Raw genomic sequence first — 25,110 nt, 5'->3', positions numbered from 1 at the left:
ATGCACACAAGTATGATTGACAGCGCTAAGCCTCTCCTCTTGGCTCTGATTGGTTGTTTTTGGGAGGTGGAGGAGCTCCATCTTTTCTCAGATTATTTGCCTCAAACTGTCAGAACGTGGTGACAGTTTTAACATGTTTAATCAACATTTTACAGACTGCAGCTTTAACTCAATAATATCTTGCTGAAAAGTTTTGTTGCATTTCAAGTGTGCTAACATATGTGCGCTAGAAACTAGACCAAAAATACTTGGTCATTTTTTGTAGTTTTTCAGTGTAGAAGTTATAATTAAGGAGCAAGCACCATAAAAAGGGTTGAAGAAGTTCGTAGAGGTCAAGACGTTGTGGTTTTGTTTCTCTTTTCATACGTAGTTCTTGATGGCGTAGCTGCTCCGAGTGGGAGTCTTGGCCAGCATGTAGCCGCTGGACGGGAATCTGTCTGGTTCTGGTGGGCAGGTCACGCAGAGAACGGCCCCTCCACAGAACAGCAGCCCAGACGACACAAACCCAATGTAGATAGCCGCGCCCAGCTCTCTCTTCAGCACCTCGGGAACTCTGGGGTTGTGGAAATCCGTGATGATGGTGTTGGCGGTCCAGGCGACAGCGACCACGGTGGTGAGCGCGGACAGGCAGAAGATGGTGCCGGAGCCGATCACCACCCGCGCTTTGATCCGCGGGTGGCCCAGGCAGTTGGTGCAGCGAGCTCCCAGGATGAAGACGAGGAACCCCAGACAGCCCAGCACCAGGCTGATGCAAACGAGGCCGCGGGCCGCCTGGAGGTCCGGCGACAGGTCCAGCAGGGCGTCGTAGAGCTTGCACTGCATCTGGCCCGTGTACTCGCTGACGCAGGCCATCCACAAGCCCTCCCAGAACACCTGCATCACCACCAGGTGGGTGCCGATGAACGCTGTGACCTTCCACATGGGCAGGCCGCAGATCAACATGGTGCCGGCGACGCCCATCATGGACAGGCTGATGCCCAGCTCCTGCAGAGCCATGTGAGCCTTAAAGTCTGTTAAAAACACAACAAATAGGCCCTGAGTGTCCAATCGGAAACACAGCATTATCTGTTCAACCAGTTTTTATGAAAAAAATGGACGTTGAACTGTAAAAACACCCAATTTTACCAAGAATTAATATTTTAGCACATTTGAATTAAGACAAAGCAACTCAAAATAACCTGTTTTAGTCAATAATTCCTCAGTGTCAATGAAAAAGTTCTAGTTCCATTGATAGATTATTTCAGTTATAACAAGACATTTTCCCATGTTATAAATGAAATAATCTGCCAGTGGAACTATAACCAGGTTGCTAGGTAACAGGCTGGGATTAGCTGGGGTTGCTAGGTAACGGCGCACTGGAATATTCTACCAGTGGGACTAGAACATTTGTATCAATATTAAGGAATTATTTACTTAAAACAAGCTCTTAAATCTTGCTGAAAAGTTATTTTTCAGTTAGTTTTGTCTTATTTCAAGTGTATTCAGATATTTGCACTTGAAATTAGACCAAAAATATTGGTAAAAGTTTGTGTTTTTGCAGTGTAATACTATATAAAATATGTGATTTTCTTGTCTACCTTTCTGCCGAGATACAGATCTCAGTTTTCATTCATAACAGTCTTAAAAAATCTTAGACTTGAGTTGGTGAAACCTGCAGAAACCCTGTTTCCTTTTTTCAGTTAATAAAAACAACCAAATCTCTACAAAGATAAGTTACATATATAAAACTATACACTTTGGATTTATTGTCAAACCATTTAAAACGTGAAAAGAAATTAAAAGCAGCATAAATGTCAAACCTGAATGCTAAAATTGATTCTTATTGCTACCCCGTGTTTTTAGCCATGCTACCAGATGGCCACTAGGTGGCAGCGCAGGACAAAAAAAGAGAAGGTGAAAAAGTCTAAACTTGAGGTTGGTAAAACACAACACAGTGTCATGCTTTGCTCTTTTATTTAGCTGCATTCTGAAATATTACGTCACATATTTGTGCTTTCAGAGTTGAATGAAATATTTTGTTTTCTTCCGAACATCTTTCACCTTGTAGATAATTTATCCTGCTGCTGATCCAACTTAAAAATGTCTGGACTTCATCAAAGTAAAGCTCTTTTGCTATTTCAGTGGCATCTTAATTTAGCTCATTTATTACTGGTAACATTAGTGGTTTTTATATGTTGACTAATTTTACACCAGTATTTCCAACGTATACAGTTAAAAAAATCAGTTACCACTCATACGACTCCCTTTTGCACAAAGAGTCACAATCTGTAACATTTCCTGTAACATTTCACAATAAGGCTGAAGCATACAAAAATACAGAGATCTAATCATTCTTTTTTTAACTATCTGTTTCTGTTTTTCATTCCAATCACCTGACAGGTTCTTACAGGTTTCATAAAGGAAAACCTTCGAACGTTTCTAAAATGAAGCCAGAGTAGCAATTAGCAAACTTCCTGTTTACTTTTGTGGTGGTAGGGCAAAAAAGAGGAGGTCTGCTTTACATGAATGGAAATGTTCTCTTCTCTTGCCATTTCTGGAGAACTTGTGGCGTCATATTTATAACATTATGCAGACAGGAAGTAATTGATTTCAATATAAAACTGTAACATAATGACAGAAAAGTTTTTCTTACATTTATCTCACGGAGTCAGAAGTTGTGACACCAGTAATTTTTCTGGAAATAATTGTTTCCTCATTCAGCATTCCCTCTAATAAATAAACGGAATAAAATTAAAGGTTATATTTATCTATTTTTTGTGTGTGACAACGTTAAATAACTAATAAAAGATGAATTTACTCTGCAAAAACAGAAAATCTTACCAAATATTTTTGGTTGTTTCTAGACCAACTATCTTAGTACACAAGAAATGACACTAAACTAATTCACAAGTAATTTTTCAGCAATATACAGGAGCTTGTTTTCAGTAAATAACTTCCTAATATTAATGAAAAAGTTCTAGTTTCATTGCCAGATTATTTAATTTCTAACGAGACATTTTCCTCATGGTATACGTGAAATAATCTGCCAATAAAACTAATACTGTTTGATCAATTTTAAGAAATTATCGACTTAAAACAAGCTCTTCTATCTTGCTGAAAAATTACTTGTAATCATTTTTGTCTTATTTTAAGTGTTCTCAGAAATTTGCACCTGAAATTAGACCAAAAATACTCAAGATTTTGTGTTTTTTCAGTGTATTTTATGTCTTTTTAACCAGAAGTTTTAACAGCTATAAATGAAAAACAATTTCAATTAAAACATATTTATTTTTGAATAAATGTGTATGAAGCAAAAAAAAAAAGCAACACACACATATGTGTAAATATACAGACACATATATTAACACATATACAAGAAAACAATAAAAAAAAACATATTTCCTGTAATGTGAGTAAAAGAGGAAGAGCCATTTTGAGCGTCGCTGCTGCGTAATTTGACTCCTTCTTTCTCATCTGAAGCGTCATTGTGATTGGCTAAGAAAGCATCAAACCCGTCATGCTGCTGCTGTGTCACTAAAAACATCAAATCCATCAAAAAACATCTTTTAAAAACCGTTTGTGTGGATTTAAGCTGCAGAAGTCTCTGTTTTTGCTTTAATTACTGTCCTGTCTGTATGAATGTCGGACACTGAGAGGTTTCGAGCAAATCGAGCTAAACATTTACGAGTCAACAGCATTGTGATTCCCTGAGTCACTGCTCTTGTTCTCGGGATTTTGATCTGGTAAGTACCGGCCAAACTGGTTCCTGCTGCGTTTGGTTCAAATATCACCTGCTGGCTCAGTGCTTAACAGCAAACAAAAGGTCCGTCTAACGAAAAAGAACAATACAAAAAACCATTTTCCAAAATGAATAAAAATATAGAACTATACAAATTAAAACTAAACTTTTTTTAATGCAAAAAGTAACACAGGTTTGATTTCCTTCACTTCAGGTTGAAAAATTGTTGGGGTTTTTTTCTTCATGCTGCTTGAATGTCGTCCTTCACTGCAAAAAACCAAAATCTTACCAAGAAGTTTTGGTTGAGTTTATAGTGCAAGTATGTTAGTACACTTGAAATAAGATAAAACTAACTTAAAGGTAACTTTTCAGAAAGATACAGAAGCTTGTTTAGGTTATTTAAGTTCTAGTTGCATTGGCAGATTATTTCACTCTAACTTGGGAAAATGTCTTCCTTTAGGTGAAAGTGGAAATAGTGCTTTTAAAAATCTATATTAGGGAATTATTTACTTAAACCAGCTCCTATATCTTGATGAAAAGTTGCATGTAAGTTAGTTTTGTCCTATTTAAAGTGTATCGAGATATTTCCAGTAGAAACTAGACCAAAAGTATTTGGTCAGATTTTGTGTTTTTGCAGTCCGAATTCCGGGTCGTCTCAAATATACGTCTTCGTCGGTGAGGATGATCGATATGATTCTCCTTGGCTGTTTCCTCCCGATCTGTTCAGCAGATACTTCACAGAGGGGGCGTTTTCCTCTTTTGGGGGGCAGCTGGCGCACAGAAACCCCCCTCCCAGGATGAGCAGCGCCGCGGCGCCCCAGCCGATGTACAGAGACGCCCCGATCTCTCGTTTCTGCGCCTCCACCACCAGAGGGTTGTAGAAGTCCTGGATGATGATGCTGGCCGTCCAGGAAACGGGAACGAGGCAGAGGACTCCGCTGACGATCAGGATGGCTCCTGCAGCCGCCGAGGCCCTGGCCTTGGCCTTCTCCTCCGGAATGAAGTTTGTGCATTTTCCCCCGACAAAAGCAATCAGGAGTCCCACAATGCCGACGACGATGGAAACCACCACCAAAGCTCTGGCGCCCTGAAGGTCATTGCTCAACGCCAGCATGGAGTCGTACACCTTGCACTGCATCTGGCCGGTGTTCTGCACCACGCAGCTCATCCAGATGCCCTCCCACATGATCTGCGAGGTCACAATGTTGTTGCCGATGAACGCCGTGACCCGCCACATGGGCGCGGCGCAGACGATGAGAACCCCAATCCAACCGAAGAGTGCCAAGGCGCAACCGGCCATCTGCAACCCCATGGAGGCCATCGCCGTGCGTCTTTGGGCGTCTTTGGCAGAATACAGAGTGGCGCCCGGGCGTTTGTGTGAACCAGAGGCAGCAGAAGAATGGGAGGTGTGAAAGCCAAGCTATGAGGGAAACACTAGAAGGCCTGAAATGATTCCACACCTGCAGGTGGTGTTTGTGTGCAAGGACAATAAAGGTTGGGGTTTCAACAATTACAAGTACAGACCAGCCAGAATGCTGCACAAGTTGTTCCTGGAACATTATTAACCAGAATGCAAGATGCAGAGAATGATGACAGTTTGTCATGTGGAGCAAAGGGAGTATTTGACAGAGATTAAAGAATCTGAACACTGCAAAAACACACAATCTTACCAAGTATTTTGGTCTAGTTTCTTGTGCAAAAATCTTACAACTTTTCAGCAACATATAGGATCTTGTTTTAAGTCAATAATTCCTTAATATTGATGAAAAAGTTCAAGACATTTTTTCCATTGTACAATTGTACAAAGATATTGGTACTATAAACCAGACCAAAAATAATTGGTAAGATTTTGTGTTTTTGCAATAAATGAAGATATTCACAAAGCATGAAGGGAGAAAAAAAACTCTTTTTGACTAAAAACAAGCTCACAAATCTTGCTAAAAAGTTACTTGTCAGTTAGTTTTTCCTTTTTTCCAAGTTTGCTAAGATATTTGCAGTAAAGTAGACCAAAACTACCTGGTGAGATGTTGTGTTTTTGCAGTGTAATTAGATGCAAAGTCAGTTGGATCATTATGCTTCTGACTTTCACCAAATCAATGTGAAATATTTCACAACTGAGGGTGTTATTTTATTAAATTAGTGCTGACATAACTCTCCTGTGTTTCACAATCTGAAATACCATTCTCTAAAAATAAATCAGTTCCTCAAACCACAACCAGCACAGATTTACTCACACTGTTTACTCCTCTTCATTTATCTTAAAAACTGATGACGTGTCGTTTAGTTACTAGAAGACTCAGTGCAGAAGGTCACACCAGAACTTTGAGAAATTAGCCGTAAATAAATCTTATGTGACTGAAACTCAACCTTGTAGAAAGTCTTATATGGTGACTTTAAATAAACTAGTTTATTATGGGTTTAGCAATAAACTAAACTCTAAACTAATCATTAAAATACCGACGGAAACAGGAAAGAGTTTATTCCTGCAATGCCAAAAAACACTTTTATACTGATTATTGAGAAGGTAATAACTATTTTTTGACACACCCTTTTAGAATAAAACATAAATATGTAAATTTATGTATTATTTTTTTCAAAGTTGACTACATGTTTCTGTGATCTTTTGAGAGACGTCTCATTTCTAATCATAATCAGACTCCCTGGTTGAATGAAACTAATCTTACGTCTAAACAGGAGAGACGTGGATTTATGGCAAGATGAGAAATAGTTTGATAGTGGATTAAGTTACAATCAATACAGTAAATTAATAGATTGATGTTTTGACTCTTGTATACTTTTAGAATATTTAAGTTTAACTTTGTTGTGTATTTCACAAAAGATTTTTTTTAGCATTTTAAAATCAAATGCTAAGAAAAGGTCCTTTAACCTTTGAGTGTCTTCAGTCAGAGGCTTCTTCAACTTCGCTGTAATACAGACTGCTATAGGAAATCTAAAAGCTAAAAATAAGAGCTGCAGTTTCAGCTGTTTTCTTCTGACTGCGTGAGATTCTGCGGAAGCTGCTCCCCTGTCGATGAGTTTTAGGTGAATTACTGCGCCTGTAACCGGTTCGTGGGCGAGTCAGTCGCTCGTGTTCGACATCAGACGAAGGAATGTGAAACCAGATAGCAGAAACAGGACAGGGTGTGTTGACACGCCCACATCACGATGTGCTGACATCACACCGCTCACGTAAAGGGAATCATTTCTAAAAGTCACAACGATTTCATGTAAACATTTCTTCACTATCGGAAGTTACAGACAAACATTTGGATCCATTTGGTATTGAAATAAAGTTTAATATGTAAAGCAGCTCCATCTTTTAATGATCTGATTGGCAGCATTGATTAGGAATTGATCAAAATGTAGAAACAGATATTAGCTATGAAACTTATTCCATTCATTATACTGACTGCAGGAGTTTACATAAATCAAGATTTAAAGTTTCCATTTCTTCCTTTTATACTTTCATTTTACAGTCAAAAACAAGTAACTTCTTCTTAACCTGTTGCATATTTTTCTGAATGCTTACATATTTGTATGAATAAATAATCATAAAATCCTCTTTTTTGTTTGGAAATTGGTGTATATTATTTTTTGAAGATCTTACTTTACATCTTGTCTCCAATGATTATGGTTCTGGTTCCAGTTTGGCCTCTAAAGCCTTTATAAAACCAATTTAAGCTTTATTTAAGTCATAGCCTTATTCTATGAAACTGAGGCTATATAAAACTATAAATCAGGTACAAAATGCCCCCATAATTGGTACAAAACCAGACTGGTGGAAAACATGTGTTTTGTTTTAAAGTAGTTTGGTTCACTTTGTTGTCAAAGTACTACACAGGTCATTGTATTACTGAGTGACACTACAATATGTGCTCAAATAAAAACAGAAAGTGCTCCTTTTGTTTCTGTTCCCAAAAATATCAAGTCTAATTTCTCATACATCAAACTGTTCAAATAACATTTTATCAAAAGTAACCCTTTGGTACTGAGTGACATTTATTCTCTGTGAAGTTTCTTTGAAACACAACTTCAGAAAAAGTGAGCCTTACTTTCTACCTCCAAACATTCAAACCTTTTTCCCCGTGTAAACAACAAGGTGTGTATAATTTCCTCCTAATGTTGGCAGAAACTTGACAGAAAACAGAAAAGGCTCCGACTCTGGTCTAGACAGTAAAACTGGTTTAACTGGGCTGGAAAAAGCCTGACGAGTTTGAACAGTTGCATGTTTTTACATACTTTCACTGCACAGAAGTTTCCCAATAGACACGTTTTAACTCGTCCTCTAAGAAAGGAAAAGTGTCTCAGCTGTTACTTATGAATATAGTTTTAAATATGCATTAGTATTTGGTAGACTTTGAAAGCGTAATGTTTAAGTAATTTCTCTGTGAGAATCAAAGAAACACTTTTGAATTGTGAAATTTTTGTGCATGCACTGCAAAAACAGAAAATCCTACACAGAATTCTTGGTTTAGTTTCTAGTGCAAATATCTTAGTACACTAAGAAATAGGAAAAAACTAACTAACCAGTAACTTTTCAGCAAGATATAGCAGCTTGTTTTAAGTCAGTAATTCCTTAATATTTATGAAATAATTCTAGTTTCATTGGCGCTGTTACCTAGCAACCCCAGCCAAACCCAGCCCATCGCCTAGCAACCCAGTTCTTGTTCCACCATCAGATTCTTTCACTTATAAGACATTTTTACCATGTTATGCATGAAATAATTTTCCAATTAAACTAGAACTATTCCATCAATGTTAATAAATTATCGACTTAAAACAAACTCTGATATGTTGCTGAAAAGTTACTTCTGAGTTAGTTTGTACTTATTTTAAGTGGACTAAGATATCTGCACTTATAAATACTTTTGTGTTTCTGGTGGTATGTAACCAAAAGGGAATCTCTGACCAAGAAATGATCTCTGACAACAGTAATAATATGACAAACATATTTTATTACAAACGTATGAGGTTGAAAAACACAATTCAATAAATGATCAAAAAAATCAATGATAATAATGTTTAAAATGGATAGAATACAATACAATAAATTCACAATATATCACTGGTCTCTTGTACAAAGTCAACCAGAAGTCTTAATGGTCATAAACCAGTTCAGACGTCACATTCAGATAACACAGCGCTCAGTGCCAGGACTCACACCACATCTTTCTTCTTTAAAAAGGTCTTCAGCTGAGGATTCCCAGATCTCTTTCAAGAATCCAGACTCTCAGTCGGTCAATCACTCTTCTTTCTTTCTTTCTTTATTTCTTTCTTTCTGAAAGACACATGGAAGGTATTTCGCAGACAAATGTCAATAATTTACAGTCTTTCTCAGCTTTCAGACGTATGCCCGGCTATTGGCAACGGATCTGGCCACAGATTTGCCAGAGCCGCTGTACCCATAAGGTACAGCGGATCTGGGTCCGCTGTACTTCATGGGATACTCTGGGGCCTCGTATTTGGGAGGACAGGAGCTGCACAGCAGGGCCCCTCCCAGGATGAGCAGCGCCGCCGTGGCCCAGCCGATGTAGAGCGCGGCGCCTATCTCCCGCCGCTGGGCGTCAATCATTACTGGGTTGTAGAAGTCCATGACGATGGTGTTGGCGGACCAGCACACGGGGACCAACACCAGAACCCCGGCACAGATGAAGATCACGCCGGCTGCGATGGCCACCCTGACTTTGGCGCGAGGCTCCTCAACGAAGTTGGTGCACTTTCCTCCGGCGACGCCCAGGATGATTCCCATGGCGGAGACGATGATGGCGACGACCACCAGCGCCCGGGCGGCCTGCAGGTCCTGCGGCAGCGCCAGCAGCGAGTCGTAGATCTTGCACTGCATCTGGCCAGTGCTCTGCATCACACAGTTCATCCACAAGCCTTCCCAGATGATCTGCGCCGTCACGATGTTGGCGCCGATGAAGGCCGTGACCTTCCACATGGGCAGGGCGCAGGTGACGATGGTCCCGATGAAGCCGATGACGGCCAGGACGAAGCCCAGCATCTGTCGTCCCATTGACACCATGGTGGAGTTTGAGTCGGGGCTGAACCGAGCAGAGAAGACAAACGAGTTGAAAGATCGGCCGGTTGGAGAGATTATTGCAAACGCTGTCAAACCTCAGTTGGTTTTAAGGACGTCTAGCTTGAAGGCGGAGCCAGAGCAGCTTCACCTCGGATCTGAAACCAGATTGTGTGGAGATTTACCAGTCTGACCAGATTTTTTACATGACTTTTTGTGCGGCTGAGACGCAGTTTCGACAAGATGGACGACCTTGTGCAGCTGAGGTTCAGCATTCCTGATTTAAACAACAACAAAAGACGCTGGACAGACTGGGAGGTCGCTTCCAAGAACTGGTTTCAGGTTTTTAAAATAGAGAGTTTCACCGGATGTGGAAAACTATCTTTATTTCCATTTAGGGAGTCTCTTCCTGGTTTTACTACAGGTCCGTTCAGTAATTTAATATATTATTTAAGGAAGTTTATCACTAAGTGAACCACTTTGAATAGATTTATATCTGTTAAGATGAACTTAACATTTACAATTAGAATATTACATCAGAACAATACAAATAAAATTTTATAATACAGAAACATGGATTTAATGACAAGTATGTGCAACACCAACTGACAAGATTTTAATCTGACAAGCAAGCCTCATCTATTAGACATATATTCTAAATGATTAAATATGACTTTATTTTCTTTAATCCTCTTGAACAAATAACATTCAATTATCAAGTGGAAGAAGCCATGAAATACCAACAACAATTCCTAATGAACAAGATGTATTTATGTGAAAAATAATAATTAAAAACAACTTTTAGAAGTTTTTACATCTTTACAAATATGTTTAAAATCATTTATTACCATTAAAGGCCGTTTGACAGCTTCTTAGGATTGCAGACAAACTTTTTTTTATGTCTCCAATCTTATTTTGGAAAGCACACACACACACACACACACACATAAACACACACATTATATCTCAAAAATATATCGATGCACACATACCAATTTAAAAATGTGGCTATTTGTTGGTAAATTAAACAAATGTACATTCACAATTTAATATTAAATTTAGCTATTTTTTAACTAAGGAAGACACATTAATAATTACACACACACACACACACCTATATGTGTGCGTGTAAAATATTTGGGGCAGAAACTCAGATTGCATTTTACTTGCTAAACTAAAAAGTTACCATTTTTTATTTAAGATAAATAAAAAGAATATTAAAATGTATTAAAATGTATTTAAGATAAATGTATTTAAGATAAAATTATAGAGATGTATGTATATATATATAAATTAATGAATCTATCTATATAAAGTGAAAAGAAAACTAATTAAAAAATGTATACTGTTACAATTTAACTGAAAAAAAATATGAAAGTCAATTAATTCATAAAAAATATAAAATTTCTCCGTTTTTAAATAAAATGTTGCATTTTAAGTGTATTGATTTCTTTATTGGACCATTTATATATCTCTCACTCATTTTTAATTTTGTCAGTCCTCCATAATTATAATGTTTCTTTTAATAACAATATTAAAAAACCTCTCTTGTTTGTTTTATTGTTATTATTGTATGAAATGACTCCACAAACATAAAAATGTAAAAAGACTCAATCATTTTATTGAAGCAGTTTTTCTGGGAAACAAACAATGAATCACAGCAACTCAGAAAGTTGGAAAATAAATACAGCAGTTGTTTCCTTATGAAAAACGATGCATGAGTTAAACAGGTAAGAGGGAACAACATTCCTCCAAAGGGTGTAGAATCAGAGCTACTGAAGAAAGTACTTTTACGTCACATTTTGCTGGATTACAAAGCATCTTTTAAAAATACAGTATCTGTTGAGATGCAGTTTTATGATACAGTGCAAACCAAAGTTTCAGTTTCTGACGTACGGCTGAGCAGAGTACGCGGTTGGAGCTGCGTAGGGTTTGGAGGTGACGTAGCTCCCGGTGTAAGGCCCGGTGTACGACTGGTTGGACGGCGCCGCGTACACTGGACCGTACGCCGCCGCGTTCGGGCGCCCGTAGGTGTATACTGGCGGTCTGTAGGCTGGATAATAGGGCTTACTGGGAGGACAGGATGTGGTCAGGATGATCCCTCCGATCAGAAGCAACACCGCCGAAGTCCAACCGATGTAAATAGAAGCTCCAATTTCCCTTTTCTGCGTCTCAATGGTCAAGTTGCTCAGGTAGTCCGAGACGCTGACGGCCGCCGACCAGCAGACGGGGACCAGGATCAAGATGGCTGCCAGGATCAAGAGACACCCGCCGATGATCACCACAGTGGCGTTGCTGGAGTCCTTCTTCAGGCAGCTGGTGCACTTGGCTCCAACAAAAGTGATGATGAAGCCGATGAAGCCGAAGATCAGGCAGATGATGACCAGCGCGCGGGCGGCCTGCAGGTCCTGCGACAGCCGCATCAACGAGTCGTTGATCTTGCACTGCATCTGACCCGTACTCTGCATCACGCAGTTCATCCACAGCCCGTCCCAGACCACCTGGCCCGTCACGATGTTGGCGCCGATGTAGGAGGTCACTCGCCACATGGGGATGCCGCAGCAGACGCAGGCCAGGACCAGGCCTGCGAAGCTGATGACCTGGCCTGCCACTTCCTTGCCAATCCTCCCCATGGTGAAGAGGCTTCGTCTGGGGCAGGAGTGAGTCGGTTCTCGGAGAGATGCAGCTCTCTCACCAGCTGTTTGTCGCAGAATGGGAAGGAGGAGGTGCTGTCAGGTGAGTTTCTCTGGACAAACAAGATTCCTTCTCATGCAGGTGCAGGAGTGGCAGCTACTTTAAAGGTGACCCTTTATGCTTCCCTGAACAGGTTAGGTTAGGTATGTAGAATATATAAAACATGAACAATCTCATTTCAGCGGATTGAAATGAGACTCCAGTCTCCTCTTGTCACTTTAAGAAACAGTATTGTTTTCCAGGTATATTGTTGTCATTTTATAGCATAATCAAGTAACTATGTTAACTTCAGCTGATATAAAAATGCTCTATGTATCAAATATGAATTAAAAGAATTTTTATCTCCTAATTTAATCTTGAAATTGGGCCTCTGTCTCTTTAAAAACTCCTGCTGTTTCTGAAACTCCGCCTTCAGGAATTAATCTTCTCTATTAACCCTTTAACAATGTTTTTACCAGTGCTGCACTGAAAAGTAGCTACTATAATGAGCTCAGCAGTTCCACCAGGTGTTTGCTAGTTGTTGCTGGCTAGTCTGAAGGAGCTGAGTGGGGGAAACCTGCTTCGTGGGGCAGAAGCTCAGAAACTTGGAAACTGCATCTTTGAGGAGGAGATGTGCATCGAAGGCGGGGCTTGGTCCACCCTGACGTTTTGCTCAGTTGAATAGCTGCCATGGAGATTAAAGGATTTCTCAAACATGCATGAAATAGTCAAAGCAACACTCCAGGTTTATTTTTGATGATTGAATAACACAATGTAAAAGTTTGCACTCACAAATAAAAATGGCTGCAAACAGATGCGCAATAATACAATACATCGCTGAAAAGCAGAAGTGGTGCCTCCTTTGCAACCAACAAGACTGCAGCAAGTGGTTTCTGGATGGTAAGTCAACAACAAAACACTGGTCTTTTCCAGCAGCCATTATACAGCGCATGCAAACCCAAAAGGTCTAACCCAAGTTATACATTTTTTATCATTATATTTAGTAATCCCTGATACTGACCAAATGTATTTAAACTTTTGAATTTGAGAAAAGTTATAAAATAATCTCACTTCTCTTCAAGTTTCACAACATTTAGCAAATATAAACAAATTTGGTAATCCTAACTAACCCAAAACAAGAAAAGTTTGGTGTGATTTGACTTCAGACAGTGCAAAAAAAAAAAAATCTGTACGTGTCTTTTTATCCAGTGTACGTAAACATCTGGTTTCAACTGCAGATGCTTCCATTGTGAAATAATAGATTCTGTCTCACTGTCTGAGTTTAAATCAAAGTTATTTTTTCCCTTTTTTTTGCTCAGTTAGGGTTTCCTTAATTATTTCTACCTCCTAAATGGGTATATTTAACTTTTAAATGATGGTTCTTGGGTTAGACAATGTGGATAACTGTCTAGAGGCCTCTCACAATAGTTAACTGGAATTTTGGCCCATTGCTCCAGGTTGAGCTTTTGCAACTGGGTCAGGTTTGTAAATTGACTAGAACACACACACCCACCCACCCACGCCCACATACACAAGCCCACACACACACACACACACACACGTTTGCGCAGCTATATTTGCGGGAACTTTCCACTGACTTCCATTCATTTCTACAACCTAAACCTTACCCTTACCCTTATCCTACCTTTAACCATTACATACCTAACCCTAACCAAAACTCAATTCACACTTTAGTCCTAAATCTGACCCCTGACAGCGTTTCCCCTTGTGGGGACCAGGCTTCGGTCCCCACAAGGACCAGTGGTCCCCACAACGTAGTATATGTCAGGAAAATGGTCCCCACAAGGTATTAGAAACAAACGTGCGCGCACACACACACACACACACACAATTATGGTTTCCAATAGAAGAGCTACTCCAACACAATCTGTAAAACAGAGAGGAATGTATGCAAACTCAAAAAAGGCCCAAAGTTAAGTGCAGTAATATTCAATAAATTAAAATAGTATTAAAATGTTTGTGGCTCAATATTTACGGCTTATTCTGTGGAACGTGATTCCTGAATTGTTTATGGATTTTTCAGTAGAGCACATCTAAAATATTTGAAAGAAAATGCAGCTCGGGAAGCTGAAAGGCTACTTGACGTGAAATTGGCTGGCGTTGCAAAGCAGCCAATCCAGGAGCTGCATTTATCTTCCTTGGTACTGATTGGCTGTATCCTGAGAGCAGAAGTAAGGAAGTCTGTAAATGTTATATTCTGTAGTTATGATAGGATGGCTTCTAACATATGTTATTGAATATTTGAGTCATTAAAGAAGGAAGTTATGAGAGTTTTTAGAGCAGATTTCAAGTTTTTGTGGATTTTAAGTATTTGTGGGCAGCTAACAATATCAGCATTTATAGATCAACTACACACAGATTGATGTTTCCAAGCCTTTCTTCTGTTAATTATGATGTTTTTTTGTTTATAGTTTATAAAAACTCAACATTTAAGGAAAAAAAAATAGAAAAACCAATAAAAATATATTTTACTACCAAAATGTTTGATTAATTAGAGGTATGTTTAATACCAGTTTAAAGGTTGCTATCTTTAAAAGCTACTTTCAATCTGAGGTTCATCAGAACACAAATTATAATTTATTTAACAGCACAGTTTGGTGTAGGATGAATACAATACTCATCCAATTATGGTCAGGTCAGCGCAGAACTGATTCCCTAAATACAAAATTAACCAATTTAAATTCATCACCTCAGTCTGTTCAGCTGAATATTGAGAGTTTAACTAAATGGAAAAAAAATTCCCCCTTCATCACAAACAAAACAATAGGGAGAGTCTGAACTGTTTTCTGTTAAGTGTATTTTGTGACGCAGCTTCACGGGAAAAAGAAAAACAAACATTCGAGGACAGAAAATCTGTCCTGAAACTGGAAGTTTAAGGTGCGGCACTGACAGAAAACAACCTGTGCAGATTACAGCGATCCACTCCGTCTGCATCGAAAGCTTTTCTGAAAACAAACTGATGGAGAAAAAAAAGTCTCATAACGTCCCATGACTGAAACCTTTGTATACACAAAACCAATGAGACGCGCCTCTGTCACATGACGCTGCGCCAACAAGTTCGTCACCTGGAAAATATTACAAAACAATCTCATCATCATTTCGTTTCCGTCTTAAAGCACAGAAACAAGAAAACTCAAATGTCTAATTAAATGTAAGTTAACTAAAGTTTGCAAGTTTTTCATTAAATTCATACTGAGGTTTAAAACTCTGAAAAGTGTTAAAACGGACGACTCGCCCAAAATTTTCCAACCAGGAAATAAACTGGAAGAATATTCAAGTCCTTGCGTAACATTTTATTTGATTTTTAAATTTTCCACGGAACTATAATGTAATAGTTCAGTTTTAACAGAGTGTATTTACATTACAAACACAAAAACAAGTAAAGTTACATGACTATATGGAGAACAAAAAGAATTTAAAAGTAAAGGAAAAAGCATTAAGCATTTATTTACACATAGATTTGTTTGTTATTAGGGTCAGTTTCTTTAAAAATACAAATGATCACAATGACATTTAATAAAATCTCTTACAATGTTCAAAAGGAATTAAATATTCATTTCTTGGATTACCCAAACAGATTGTTTCCAAAGTAATCATTATGAAAGAAAACCTTTCATAAGCCTTTTCATGATCAAAACCCCTCATAAAACTGGCCAAAAGCTGAGAATTCGTACAATATTTACACTTTGCGTGGATTCATCAGTAAGATAAATATGAGCTGACATGTCAGCTGTCTTGAGCCTTCGTGTCCGTGTTAGGAGGGAAACTTTATACGTATTCTCTGGATGAGGAAGTGGTCTTCACTGGGGTGAATCTGGGTTTGGAAACGTAGTTAAGGTCTCCCTCAATGGTGGGGCAATTCCAGCAAAGTAGCCCCCCTCCAATCAAGAACAAGGCAGAAGCTGCCCAGCCGATGTACAGCGACGCTCCCAACTCGTATTGAGGCGTTCCGATTATCATCAAGTTGTAGAACCTGTTGATGACGGAGTTGGCGGACCAGGAGACGGGAATGAGGCACAGCAGCCCGGCGAGGATGAACAGAATTCCAGAAACGATGCAGACCTTCGACTTGGATCGCTCGTCCTCAATGCAGTTGGTGCACTTTCCCCCAGCGATGGCCAGGAACACCCCACAGATCCCCAACAAGATGGAGACGATGATCATGGCGCGGGCCGCCTGCAGGTCCTGCTCCAACGCCAGCATGGAGTCGTACACCTTACACTGCATCTGGCCCGTGCTCTGCACCACACAGCTCATCCACAAACCCTCCCAGATGGTCTGAGCCGTGATGATGTTGGCGCCCACGAAGGCGGACACCCTCCACATGGGTAGCCCGCACACCACAATGTCCAGCAGCCAGCCGATCGAGGCTATGACTATGCCGGTGAACTGAATGCCCTGAGAGACCATCTTCCTGCCTTGCTGCGACACGCCAAACTCAACGAGAAAACAGTGGAAATGTCACAGGTTGGACTGTAAAGGTTTTTATGTGAGCAGAAGCATGAGGGTAGCCGATACCACCAACCTCAGCAGCTATTGGCTGTGAAGTGTTTGTACACAAAACACAAACACAGTTTATGAAGGTGTCCTTAATGCAGTGCTGACCTGCAAGTTTCAAGGTGAGCAATCAGTATGAAACCTAAACTAATGAGATCAGCACTGGGATCTTTATTGAAAGAAGATACCCTTTCAATATGGACTCCATCTCCCTGGGCAAAAAGCTACTCACTGATGATGGCTAGCATTGGTTTTAGCTGTTAAGTTGTCAACATAACGCATAAAATCTTAAATGTTTGCGTGATATATAAAAGAAAAAGGGACAATACTAATTGTCAACACTACGAACACTAGATAACAAGATCAGGAAAAAGTTTTAATGATGAAAAATAGCTAGGGAGAGGAAAGTAGGTCAGTGGCGCTAGCTTGACTATGACAATCTTAACATGTAGATGTGATGTGGAATTCAGTGTGTTTGGTTCAGTTACAAAATAAGGAAAAAGGCAATCCACACAGCTAACATTACTGTGGCAGCGTGGCTGTAATGGATGGAAAGTAAAAGAATCGTCTTTTTGCCCTACAGCGTTGTGAGCATGTGCGAAATTTCCAGATGTAAACAATAACATACAAGAGGTTTGTTGAAGATGACCCATTATGCTTCCCTGAACAGATTAGGATAAGTTTATGAAACGTATTTAAAATCACGCTTGTTCACACAATAAGTTGTTAAAAAAAACATCCCACGCCAACATTTTCCTATAAATTTGAGCACAGAAAATTTACTTGTGGGGTTCCTCAAGGCTCCCATCTTAGTGCCCTTTTATTTCACACTCCCTATCTCAGCACAGACTACGACAAAACCAAAAGTTTGCATACATTTCTCTCTGTCTGAAGTTCAATCAGACCCAATTTCTCTTGTTTAAGATCAGCCATGTCACAATAATGAGAGAATATCACAAATTTATTTATTAATATCTTCAAAATCTAAAGTCAACATAAAGAATGATTAGTGCCTCTTTATCAATGAGGTAAAGCTGAGGATATGGATGTATTTAAAGGCCACACCTGGAAAACGTTGCTTTCTGGTTTGACAACTTCTGATCTTAATAAATAAATCTCTCACTATTGTTGCATTTAGCAAATAGAAATATTTTTTTATAATTATGACTGAACAGGTTTGGGCTGATTTAATATCAGACAATGAGAAAAAACAGGTGTGTATCTTTATTCAACTTGTGTAAACTTATTGTTTCAAATGTAGACGGATATGCTGATGACACACAACGTTATATTTTTGTGTCACCAAATTACAGTGTCTTTGCAACAATCTTTGTGTTAACACTGGTTATTTTGGCCACAATTTCCCCCAATTTAAAGCAAAAATACATTTGCATTAAACAACAAATGAAAAGATCAACACTTAAGATGCTCTGAATTAGGGTAAACACTAGAATAGGCCTTAAAGTTTAGCTACGGACTCAATGTTGGACAAATTCTATTAAAGATTTAATTTTTGGGTTAATCTTTTGTAATTTACTGGTTGCCTGCACCAGGAAAATGAACCATTTAGCACTCCTATCCTGTTATTATTTTACAAATGTAGTTTTTAGTGTGTGAAAGGTCACAGACTTGCTGCTCAGGTTGACCCCTCAGGTCATCAGAGATCTGTGTTTTTGGAACTATAACTAAACAAGTTGAGATCATTTTGTTTCTATTCTCCTGTTTCTTTTAACACAATTATTATATTTTACTGTTTATCTTTTAATTTACTTCATATATCTAAATTTTTCATGTACTGTTTTCAGTAATTTTGATCCCCTGTTTCTGAAAAGGAGTTTTAATTACCCCAAGCATGAGTAGTGTTTAAACACGATCCCTGCTTTTCCTGATTTTAAGCTGCATGTTTCACATATTTTAAATTCATGCTAATTTATTTAGCCACAAAACCAAACCATTCAAAGCTTAGTTTCTGTGTTAAAAATGTCACAATAATAAATATTTCTCTAGAAGAGGTTAAAAGTTTTATTCAAAACTTTTTGATGAAGCCTAATAATTTTTTTTATTTTATTGACATGTTTAGTGATGATGAGATAAGTGACCTGAAAATAAAAGCACCAAAGTTCAGACTTAAGAAACAAATATGTAAACATGGAGCCTAAAAGGAATGAAAGCGCTAATAACTGATCAGTTTCTAACATTTATCAATGAAAAACGAGTATTAAAGCTTGTCACACATATTTTTTACTCAAGCCGATGTGTTGCTGCTGCTACTTTCTGGATTAGTCCCTTAAATATCAACTATAAAATCAGCCTAATTTTTAAATAGAATGCTTAAATTGGCTAAATTAAGAATTTGAATGAGAAAATAATTTTTCTTCCTCTACCAGTGAGGGGCAGTGTTGCGCAGCTGTTTACCCAGACAGCTCAGTAATATCCTTTCAAATATATTACAAATTTAAGTCTGTATTTTTAAGAAAAAGACTCCTGATTTATGATAGTATGTTGTCAAACTTTGAAATCTTCTAAATGCTCATATTTTAAAGTTATAAATGTCCTCGTATGTTGGACAAAGTGCCTGAACAAAGCTTCAAACTGACAGAAAATGTCTTAAATTGTTAAGAAATGCTGAACAGCAGAACATAGCTAGCTCATGAACTGACATATAAAGTGTAATTATAGAGAATCCATGTTGTTTCTGCCTCACAAAAAAGAACTGAATTTATCAAATCCCATCAAACCAGCTGCAGTTTTCGCTGGTAAAACATTTGTAGGAAAGTTTGAGTAAGGTATTTTGCCTAAGGGAACATTTGCATAAAACGGTTGGCTGGAGTCAAACCCTCAACTTCCTGAAAACAAAAGCTACTCTTCCCAGAGAGCCACACCTATCCAACACCTGCTGGTTACAAACGCTTGAAAAAAATCTAGAAAAATAAAAATTATTGGAGATTAGCTTAATGAAGAGTAATGTTACACAAAGGAGTGTAGGTCTGCTTTTATTGGAAACAGATCAGGAAAAAATCTAAGAAATTTACCCCAAAAAGTATTTGATCAGCTCAGAAGGGTACACTGCAGAAACACAAAATCACGCTAAGTATTTTTGTCTAGTTTCTACTGCGGATATTTTAAATTCACGTGAAATAAGACAAAACTAATTTGCAAGTAACTTTTCAGAAAGATATGAGCCTGTTTTAAGTGAACAATTCCTTAATATTGAAGAAAAAGTACAATAGGGTAGATTATTCCACTTTATTCACAATCAACGGGCACAGCGCCGTTACCTAGCAACCCCAGCCAAGACTTGCCCGTTACCTAGCAACGCAGTTCTAGTTCCACTGGCAGATTATTTCACTTATAACATTTTTCCCCTAAGTGAAATAATCTGACAGTTGGACTGTAAGTTAGTTTTGCCTTATTTCACGTGTACAAGAAAATAGATTAAAACTACTTGGTGAGATTTTGTTTCTGGAGTTTGTCTTAAGTATTTCATTTCTGAACAAAAACGAGTCAAACAGATTACTTAATCTTAGTATTAATAGCAAAAAAATCTTTATTTACAGTTTCAGAAAGAAACTAGTATAAAGTGAATAATTCAAACAGTAAAAAAAAAATAATGAAATGAATAAAAACAAATGAAATGCATTTAAAAAACATAACACTATGAGTTAAAGTAATACAAGAAAAGTTGTTCCCAGGGATCTGTCGTCATTTTCTCTCCTGCTTCCCGGTGACAGTTAATCGGGCGTGGCCGCCGTCTCGTCCTCACGATGAAACAAATCAGACTGAATCCTGAACACAACGAGTCCAAAACATTTTGTTCCCCAGAAATGAATCAGAGTCTCTTCTTAATGTCTCGGCCCTCTCAGACGTAGTCCTTGGGAGCGGATGATCGAGGGGCTGAGTACTTGGCGCTGTAGTTGTCTTTGGGAGGGCAGTTGGCGCAGAGAAGTCCACCGCCCAGGATGAGGAGGGCGGAGGCCCCCCAACCGATGAAGAGCGATGCTCCAAGCTCCATTTTCTGTGCGTTGGTCACATATGGGTTGTAGAACTCGCTTATGATGCTGCTAGCCGTCCAGGAGACGGGAATGATGCACAGAAGGCCAGAAATGATGAACATGACTCCGGCTGTGATGCACACTTTGGTTTTGGCGCTCTCGTCCTCGATGCAGTTGGTGCATTTGCCCCCCGCGACGGCGAGGAGGACGGCGAGGATGCCGACGAGGATGGAGATGATGGTGAGGGCGCGGGCCGCCTGGAGGTCCCGCTCCAGCGCCAGCATGGAGTCGTAGACCTTGCACTGCATCTGGCCCGTGCTCTGATGAACGCACTCCATCCAGATGCCCTTCCAGATGGTCTGAGACGTTACGATGTTGGAGCCGATGAAGGCCGTCACTCTCCACTGGGGGAGAGCGCAGGTGATGATGGCCCCGATCCAGCCAATGATGCCGAGGGCAATGCCCAAGATCTGTAATCCTGCAGATGCCATGCTAACTCACGAGGAAAACCGTCCAAAAGTTCTGTCTGCTTTGTCTTTATTTGCAAGTGTCGCTTGAGAGATCCCCAAGAGTAAATGTTTGTCCAGGGTGGAAGCGAGTCTTTTATACATGCTTGGGCCAGGAGGGGCTTGTCACATGGTCACGATGTGACGTACAAACACACACACACACACACTCCCCTCCTCCAGGCATGTCTCATCCTGTCAGGTTTTTGTCCTTTTCAGGGCAATCAAAACAGCTAGAAATGCAACAACATGACTCATTTCTTGGCTGCTATGATACACTCAAATCAAAGAAACACAAGAAAAGCAACAGGAAAATCCTTCAGGTTTTTAATAAAAATACTCTTTTTGTTTATTTTAAGGTACATCAATGAAATTCCAGAGATTTATCTCAAATTCCAGAACAAGATTCTGTCTTTTTGTGTCATTTATGACATATTTCAGAGCTGATTTATTTTTAAAAACAGGAAATTACTTGTAAGTCATTTTTGTCTATTATCTATATTAAGGAACTAGTGACTTAAAAAAGCTTGTACTTCTTATTATGATGTCATTTGCAAGTTAGTTTTGTCTTATTTCAAGTGTACTAAGATATTTTCACTAGAAATTAGACCAAACATACTTGGTAATATTTTATGTTTTTGCAGTGTATTTGTAAGAAAATCGTTCTGGTTTGAAATGACTCAATGAAAAAGTCTCAAGGATTTTCTTTTAAAAGTAATTTATCTCAAATTCCAGAACAAGATCCTGTTTTTTGTTTCATTTATGTCATTTTATAGCTGATTTATTTTTACAAAGAGGAAAAAAATCTTCAGATGTGCTTTCTTAACCTCAGACTGTGAGTTTTTTTTCACCTACACAACAGGAAGTTTGCTCTGTAAAACCTCTGGGTTGTTTGAAAAGTGACTTATAAAAAACGCCAAGCTAATCATTCACAGTCCTCAAGAAGATGGCCAACAGTTGAACTTTCTTACAGCTTGTTACGTAGCAATCACCAACTTCAGTGCACAAATTTATCCTCCTTTACCACTAAATAAAATCCAGTGCAACAGTAAAACACAAAGTGTCAAAGATTCTCGATGTAAAACCATGAATCTGATTTCTTTCTTTAGATTTCATGCTAACTTTTCCAGATTTTAATGGTTTACACGCAGGGTTACACAACATTTGGCAAGATTACAAAAATCAAAACTGGCTGTTTCTATTATGTGTTACTTCATGAGTCCAAATGCAGGAAAAAAAAGCAGAAAATGTTTTTATTCTCTGTTGAAAAGCTGCCTTGTTTGACGGTAAACAGAAAAATGTAGAACTGGGGGATCTTATTACTCACCATGAATATAAAGTAACTGCTTTCAACCACAAAGAAAAACATCAAGCGAATAAAAAAAAAAGAAGTACACAAGCATTAGTATTTACAAGGTTAAAGAATAATTTAGGAAATAACTCCACAAGTTTAGTTTTTTTTTTTATCTCTTTAGCAAAAACCAATAAAAAGAGAAACGCCGACTTATAGGTAAAAAATGAAACTCTTCCAGCAATGCGTTCATCTTTTAACTTTTCCGGTTAAATTCATAGCTGAAGTCCACCAAAAATATCTTCAATTGTTTGTAGATGTATATATGCCAAAAACTGACAACACTGAATAAAAAAAATGCAAAATGAAGCCTTGATTTGGCTTTTACATTCAGGTTTTTTCTGTCCTTCTCTGCATTGTCTGTGGTTTTTAACAACCTTTTTCTCCAAGGTCGTCATAAACGGCAGACATCCAGGAAATACAATCCTTCCAAACTAATAAAGCTTTGAAAATACCACAATTTTAACAACTAAATCAGAAGTTAGCATCTCTATTTTTTCATAGAAATCTGATTTAGATTTATGATCAAACTATCTTTAACTCAAAAGCTTTCAAAAATACCAGATTCATTTTGAAAAAGTCCAAAACAAACAAGACTTGGGATGGCGTTACTGCACTGCAAAAACACAAAATCTTACCAAGTATTTTATTCTGCAAATATCTTAGTTGCCTTGAAATAAGACAAAACTAATCTAGAAGTAACGGTTACTAGCTGGTTTTAAGTCAACAAGTCCTTAATATTGATGAAAAAAAATAATAGTTTGCAGATTATTTTACTTAGAATATGGAAAAATTGTTATAAATGTTAAAATCTACTTTTTATCCATATTACGGAATTATTTACTTAAATTTAACCCTTATATTTTGCTGGAAAGTTACTTCTAAGTAAGTTTTGTCTTAGATATTTTCCCCAGGAAATAAACCAAAAATATTTGGTAACATCTACTGTAGTGTATTTTGCAGTGCTGCCATCTGACATTTAAAACAATGTTTTCAACTTTTATTTTCTATATTCTGGTAACCAAGAAATGAGCATGAAAGGAAATTTAAAAGAAAACAGCCGACCTTGTTGCGACGCCAGGCGTTAGAGGATGAATGGCGAGGAGCGTCTCGTCTTCAGACGGAAATGCGCTCTACAGTCCAGATCAATGATTTTATTACCAATCGTCTTTCCACCGCAATGGGAACACATCGGTTGGGAAACGATTGGAAAATGGAAAGAAAAATCTCTTTAGATTTTCTGCTGCAACAAAAAAAATGGGAACAGTGCTACGGGGACTGAGGGCGGTAGAGAAATGAATGGATGCTGTGTTTAAGGGCCGGAGCTGCTCTTTCGGATATAATACTCTGTTTTATCTGAGGTGGGATCAGATAAAGGGACCGGAGCCGGGCCATGGAGATCGGGTTCTGGGGGGACGCAGGAATTTCTGCAATTAAGATGCCGAGGACAGACTCTTTCGGGACGAGATCAGCCTAAAATCACTGCAAAAACTAAAGCTGGACACAGTCAACTAAAGTTGAAATCAACTAAAGTCAACTGAAATATCATGTATATGCATCCAATTCAAATCAACAATCCTATACTGTTGATTTGAGAATGATCAAAACTCACAGTTTGTTATTACAGCTAGAAACTACTGAAATCTGCAACTGAACCTTCACAGACACATAAAGATAGTTGCAAAATCAGCCTTCTGTCACTTGAAGAACATTCTCAGGACCAAAGAAACTCAAATTAACTTCCAGAAAACTGCAAAACAGCCAAAATACTGGCATCTAAATCAAGACTGAAAACTCTTGTTAATCAAGAGTTTTCTTTGATTAACAATAACTGGAACACTGATCAGCATATTTGATGTGTAGTCATGATTTTGGTGATGGCGTTTGACAAAATGTAATGTTCATAGATTGTAGTGACTGTGTGATGTTTTCATGGTGTGAAGCATTTTGAACTGCTTGTTGCTGGAACGTACTTTACAAATAAACTTGATTTCAATCATGTTCAACTAAAAGCTGGTTTCCTTAGCAATTAGGAGAAAGTTCAGCAGGGGGTCCAAACGTTTTGTCACCTGGGCCAAAATTGTAGACTCAAAAGCCAAAAACACCCCACCTAAATATCCAAAAGATCCAAAATATGAAAAGGATTTTTATGACGGTGTGTTACGGCTGTCGTAGACTGGAAAAAAAGTTGATTCCTGCAAAAACTTCTGAAATTTATGATTACTCTAAAAATTAGATTTTTTTTTTTGTAGCACATATCTTTATTTTTTTCTTGAAAATTAATCTCAAAATTTCTGAGTGTTTTGGAGAAATTTACTATTTATTTATTTTAC

The 25,110-nt window shown here is 38.3% G+C and overlaps 6 protein-coding genes across 6 annotated transcripts; all 6 read right to left on the bottom strand.

The window, feature by feature from the left end:
- Positions 1 to 297: 297 nt before the first annotated feature.
- Positions 298 to 1,487, bottom strand: cldnj (claudin j). Its single transcript, XM_032544987.1, has one exon. The coding sequence runs from the start codon at positions 1,060 to 1,062 to the stop codon at positions 361 to 363; it is 702 nt and encodes a 233-aa protein (XP_032400878.1). The 5' UTR covers positions 1,063 to 1,487; the 3' UTR covers positions 298 to 360.
- A 2,791-nt stretch (positions 1,488 to 4,278) lies between these two features.
- On the bottom strand, positions 4,279 to 5,179 carry LOC116707584 (claudin-4-like). Its single transcript, XM_032544994.1, has one exon. The coding sequence runs from the start codon at positions 5,037 to 5,039 to the stop codon at positions 4,374 to 4,376; it is 666 nt and encodes a 221-aa protein (XP_032400885.1). The 5' UTR covers positions 5,040 to 5,179; the 3' UTR covers positions 4,279 to 4,373.
- A 3,712-nt stretch (positions 5,180 to 8,891) lies between these two features.
- On the bottom strand, positions 8,892 to 9,837 carry LOC116707581 (claudin-like protein ZF-A89). The gene has a single exon (XM_032544990.1). The coding sequence runs from the start codon at positions 9,741 to 9,743 to the stop codon at positions 9,060 to 9,062; it is 684 nt and encodes a 227-aa protein (XP_032400881.1). The 5' UTR covers positions 9,744 to 9,837; the 3' UTR covers positions 8,892 to 9,059.
- Positions 9,838 to 11,336: 1,499 nt separating this feature from the next.
- cldnf (claudin f) lies at positions 11,337 to 12,498 on the bottom strand. The gene has a single exon (XM_032544968.1). The coding sequence runs from the start codon at positions 12,368 to 12,370 to the stop codon at positions 11,618 to 11,620; it is 753 nt and encodes a 250-aa protein (XP_032400859.1). The 5' UTR covers positions 12,371 to 12,498; the 3' UTR covers positions 11,337 to 11,617.
- Positions 12,499 to 15,583: 3,085 nt separating this feature from the next.
- On the bottom strand, positions 15,584 to 17,243 carry LOC116707590 (claudin-4-like). The gene has a single exon (XM_032545002.1). The coding sequence runs from the start codon at positions 16,839 to 16,841 to the stop codon at positions 16,200 to 16,202; it is 642 nt and encodes a 213-aa protein (XP_032400893.1). The 5' UTR covers positions 16,842 to 17,243; the 3' UTR covers positions 15,584 to 16,199.
- Positions 17,244 to 19,905: 2,662 nt separating this feature from the next.
- Positions 19,906 to 21,513, bottom strand: LOC116707594 (claudin-4-like). The gene has a single exon (XM_032545007.1). It carries the CDS (start codon positions 21,409 to 21,411, stop codon positions 20,788 to 20,790), a length of 624 nt encoding a protein of 207 aa, XP_032400898.1. The 5' UTR covers positions 21,412 to 21,513; the 3' UTR covers positions 19,906 to 20,787.
- Between the last annotated feature and the right edge of the window lie 3,597 nt (positions 21,514 to 25,110).

Source organism: Xiphophorus hellerii, chromosome 18 (genome assembly GCF_003331165.1).
Source record: "Xiphophorus hellerii strain 12219 chromosome 18, Xiphophorus_hellerii-4.1, whole genome shotgun sequence".
Lineage (NCBI taxonomy): Eukaryota > Metazoa > Chordata > Actinopteri > Cyprinodontiformes > Poeciliidae > Xiphophorus > Xiphophorus hellerii.
Note: the sequence above shows the minus strand (reverse complement) of the source record. Positions and strands in the feature narration are given on the sequence as shown.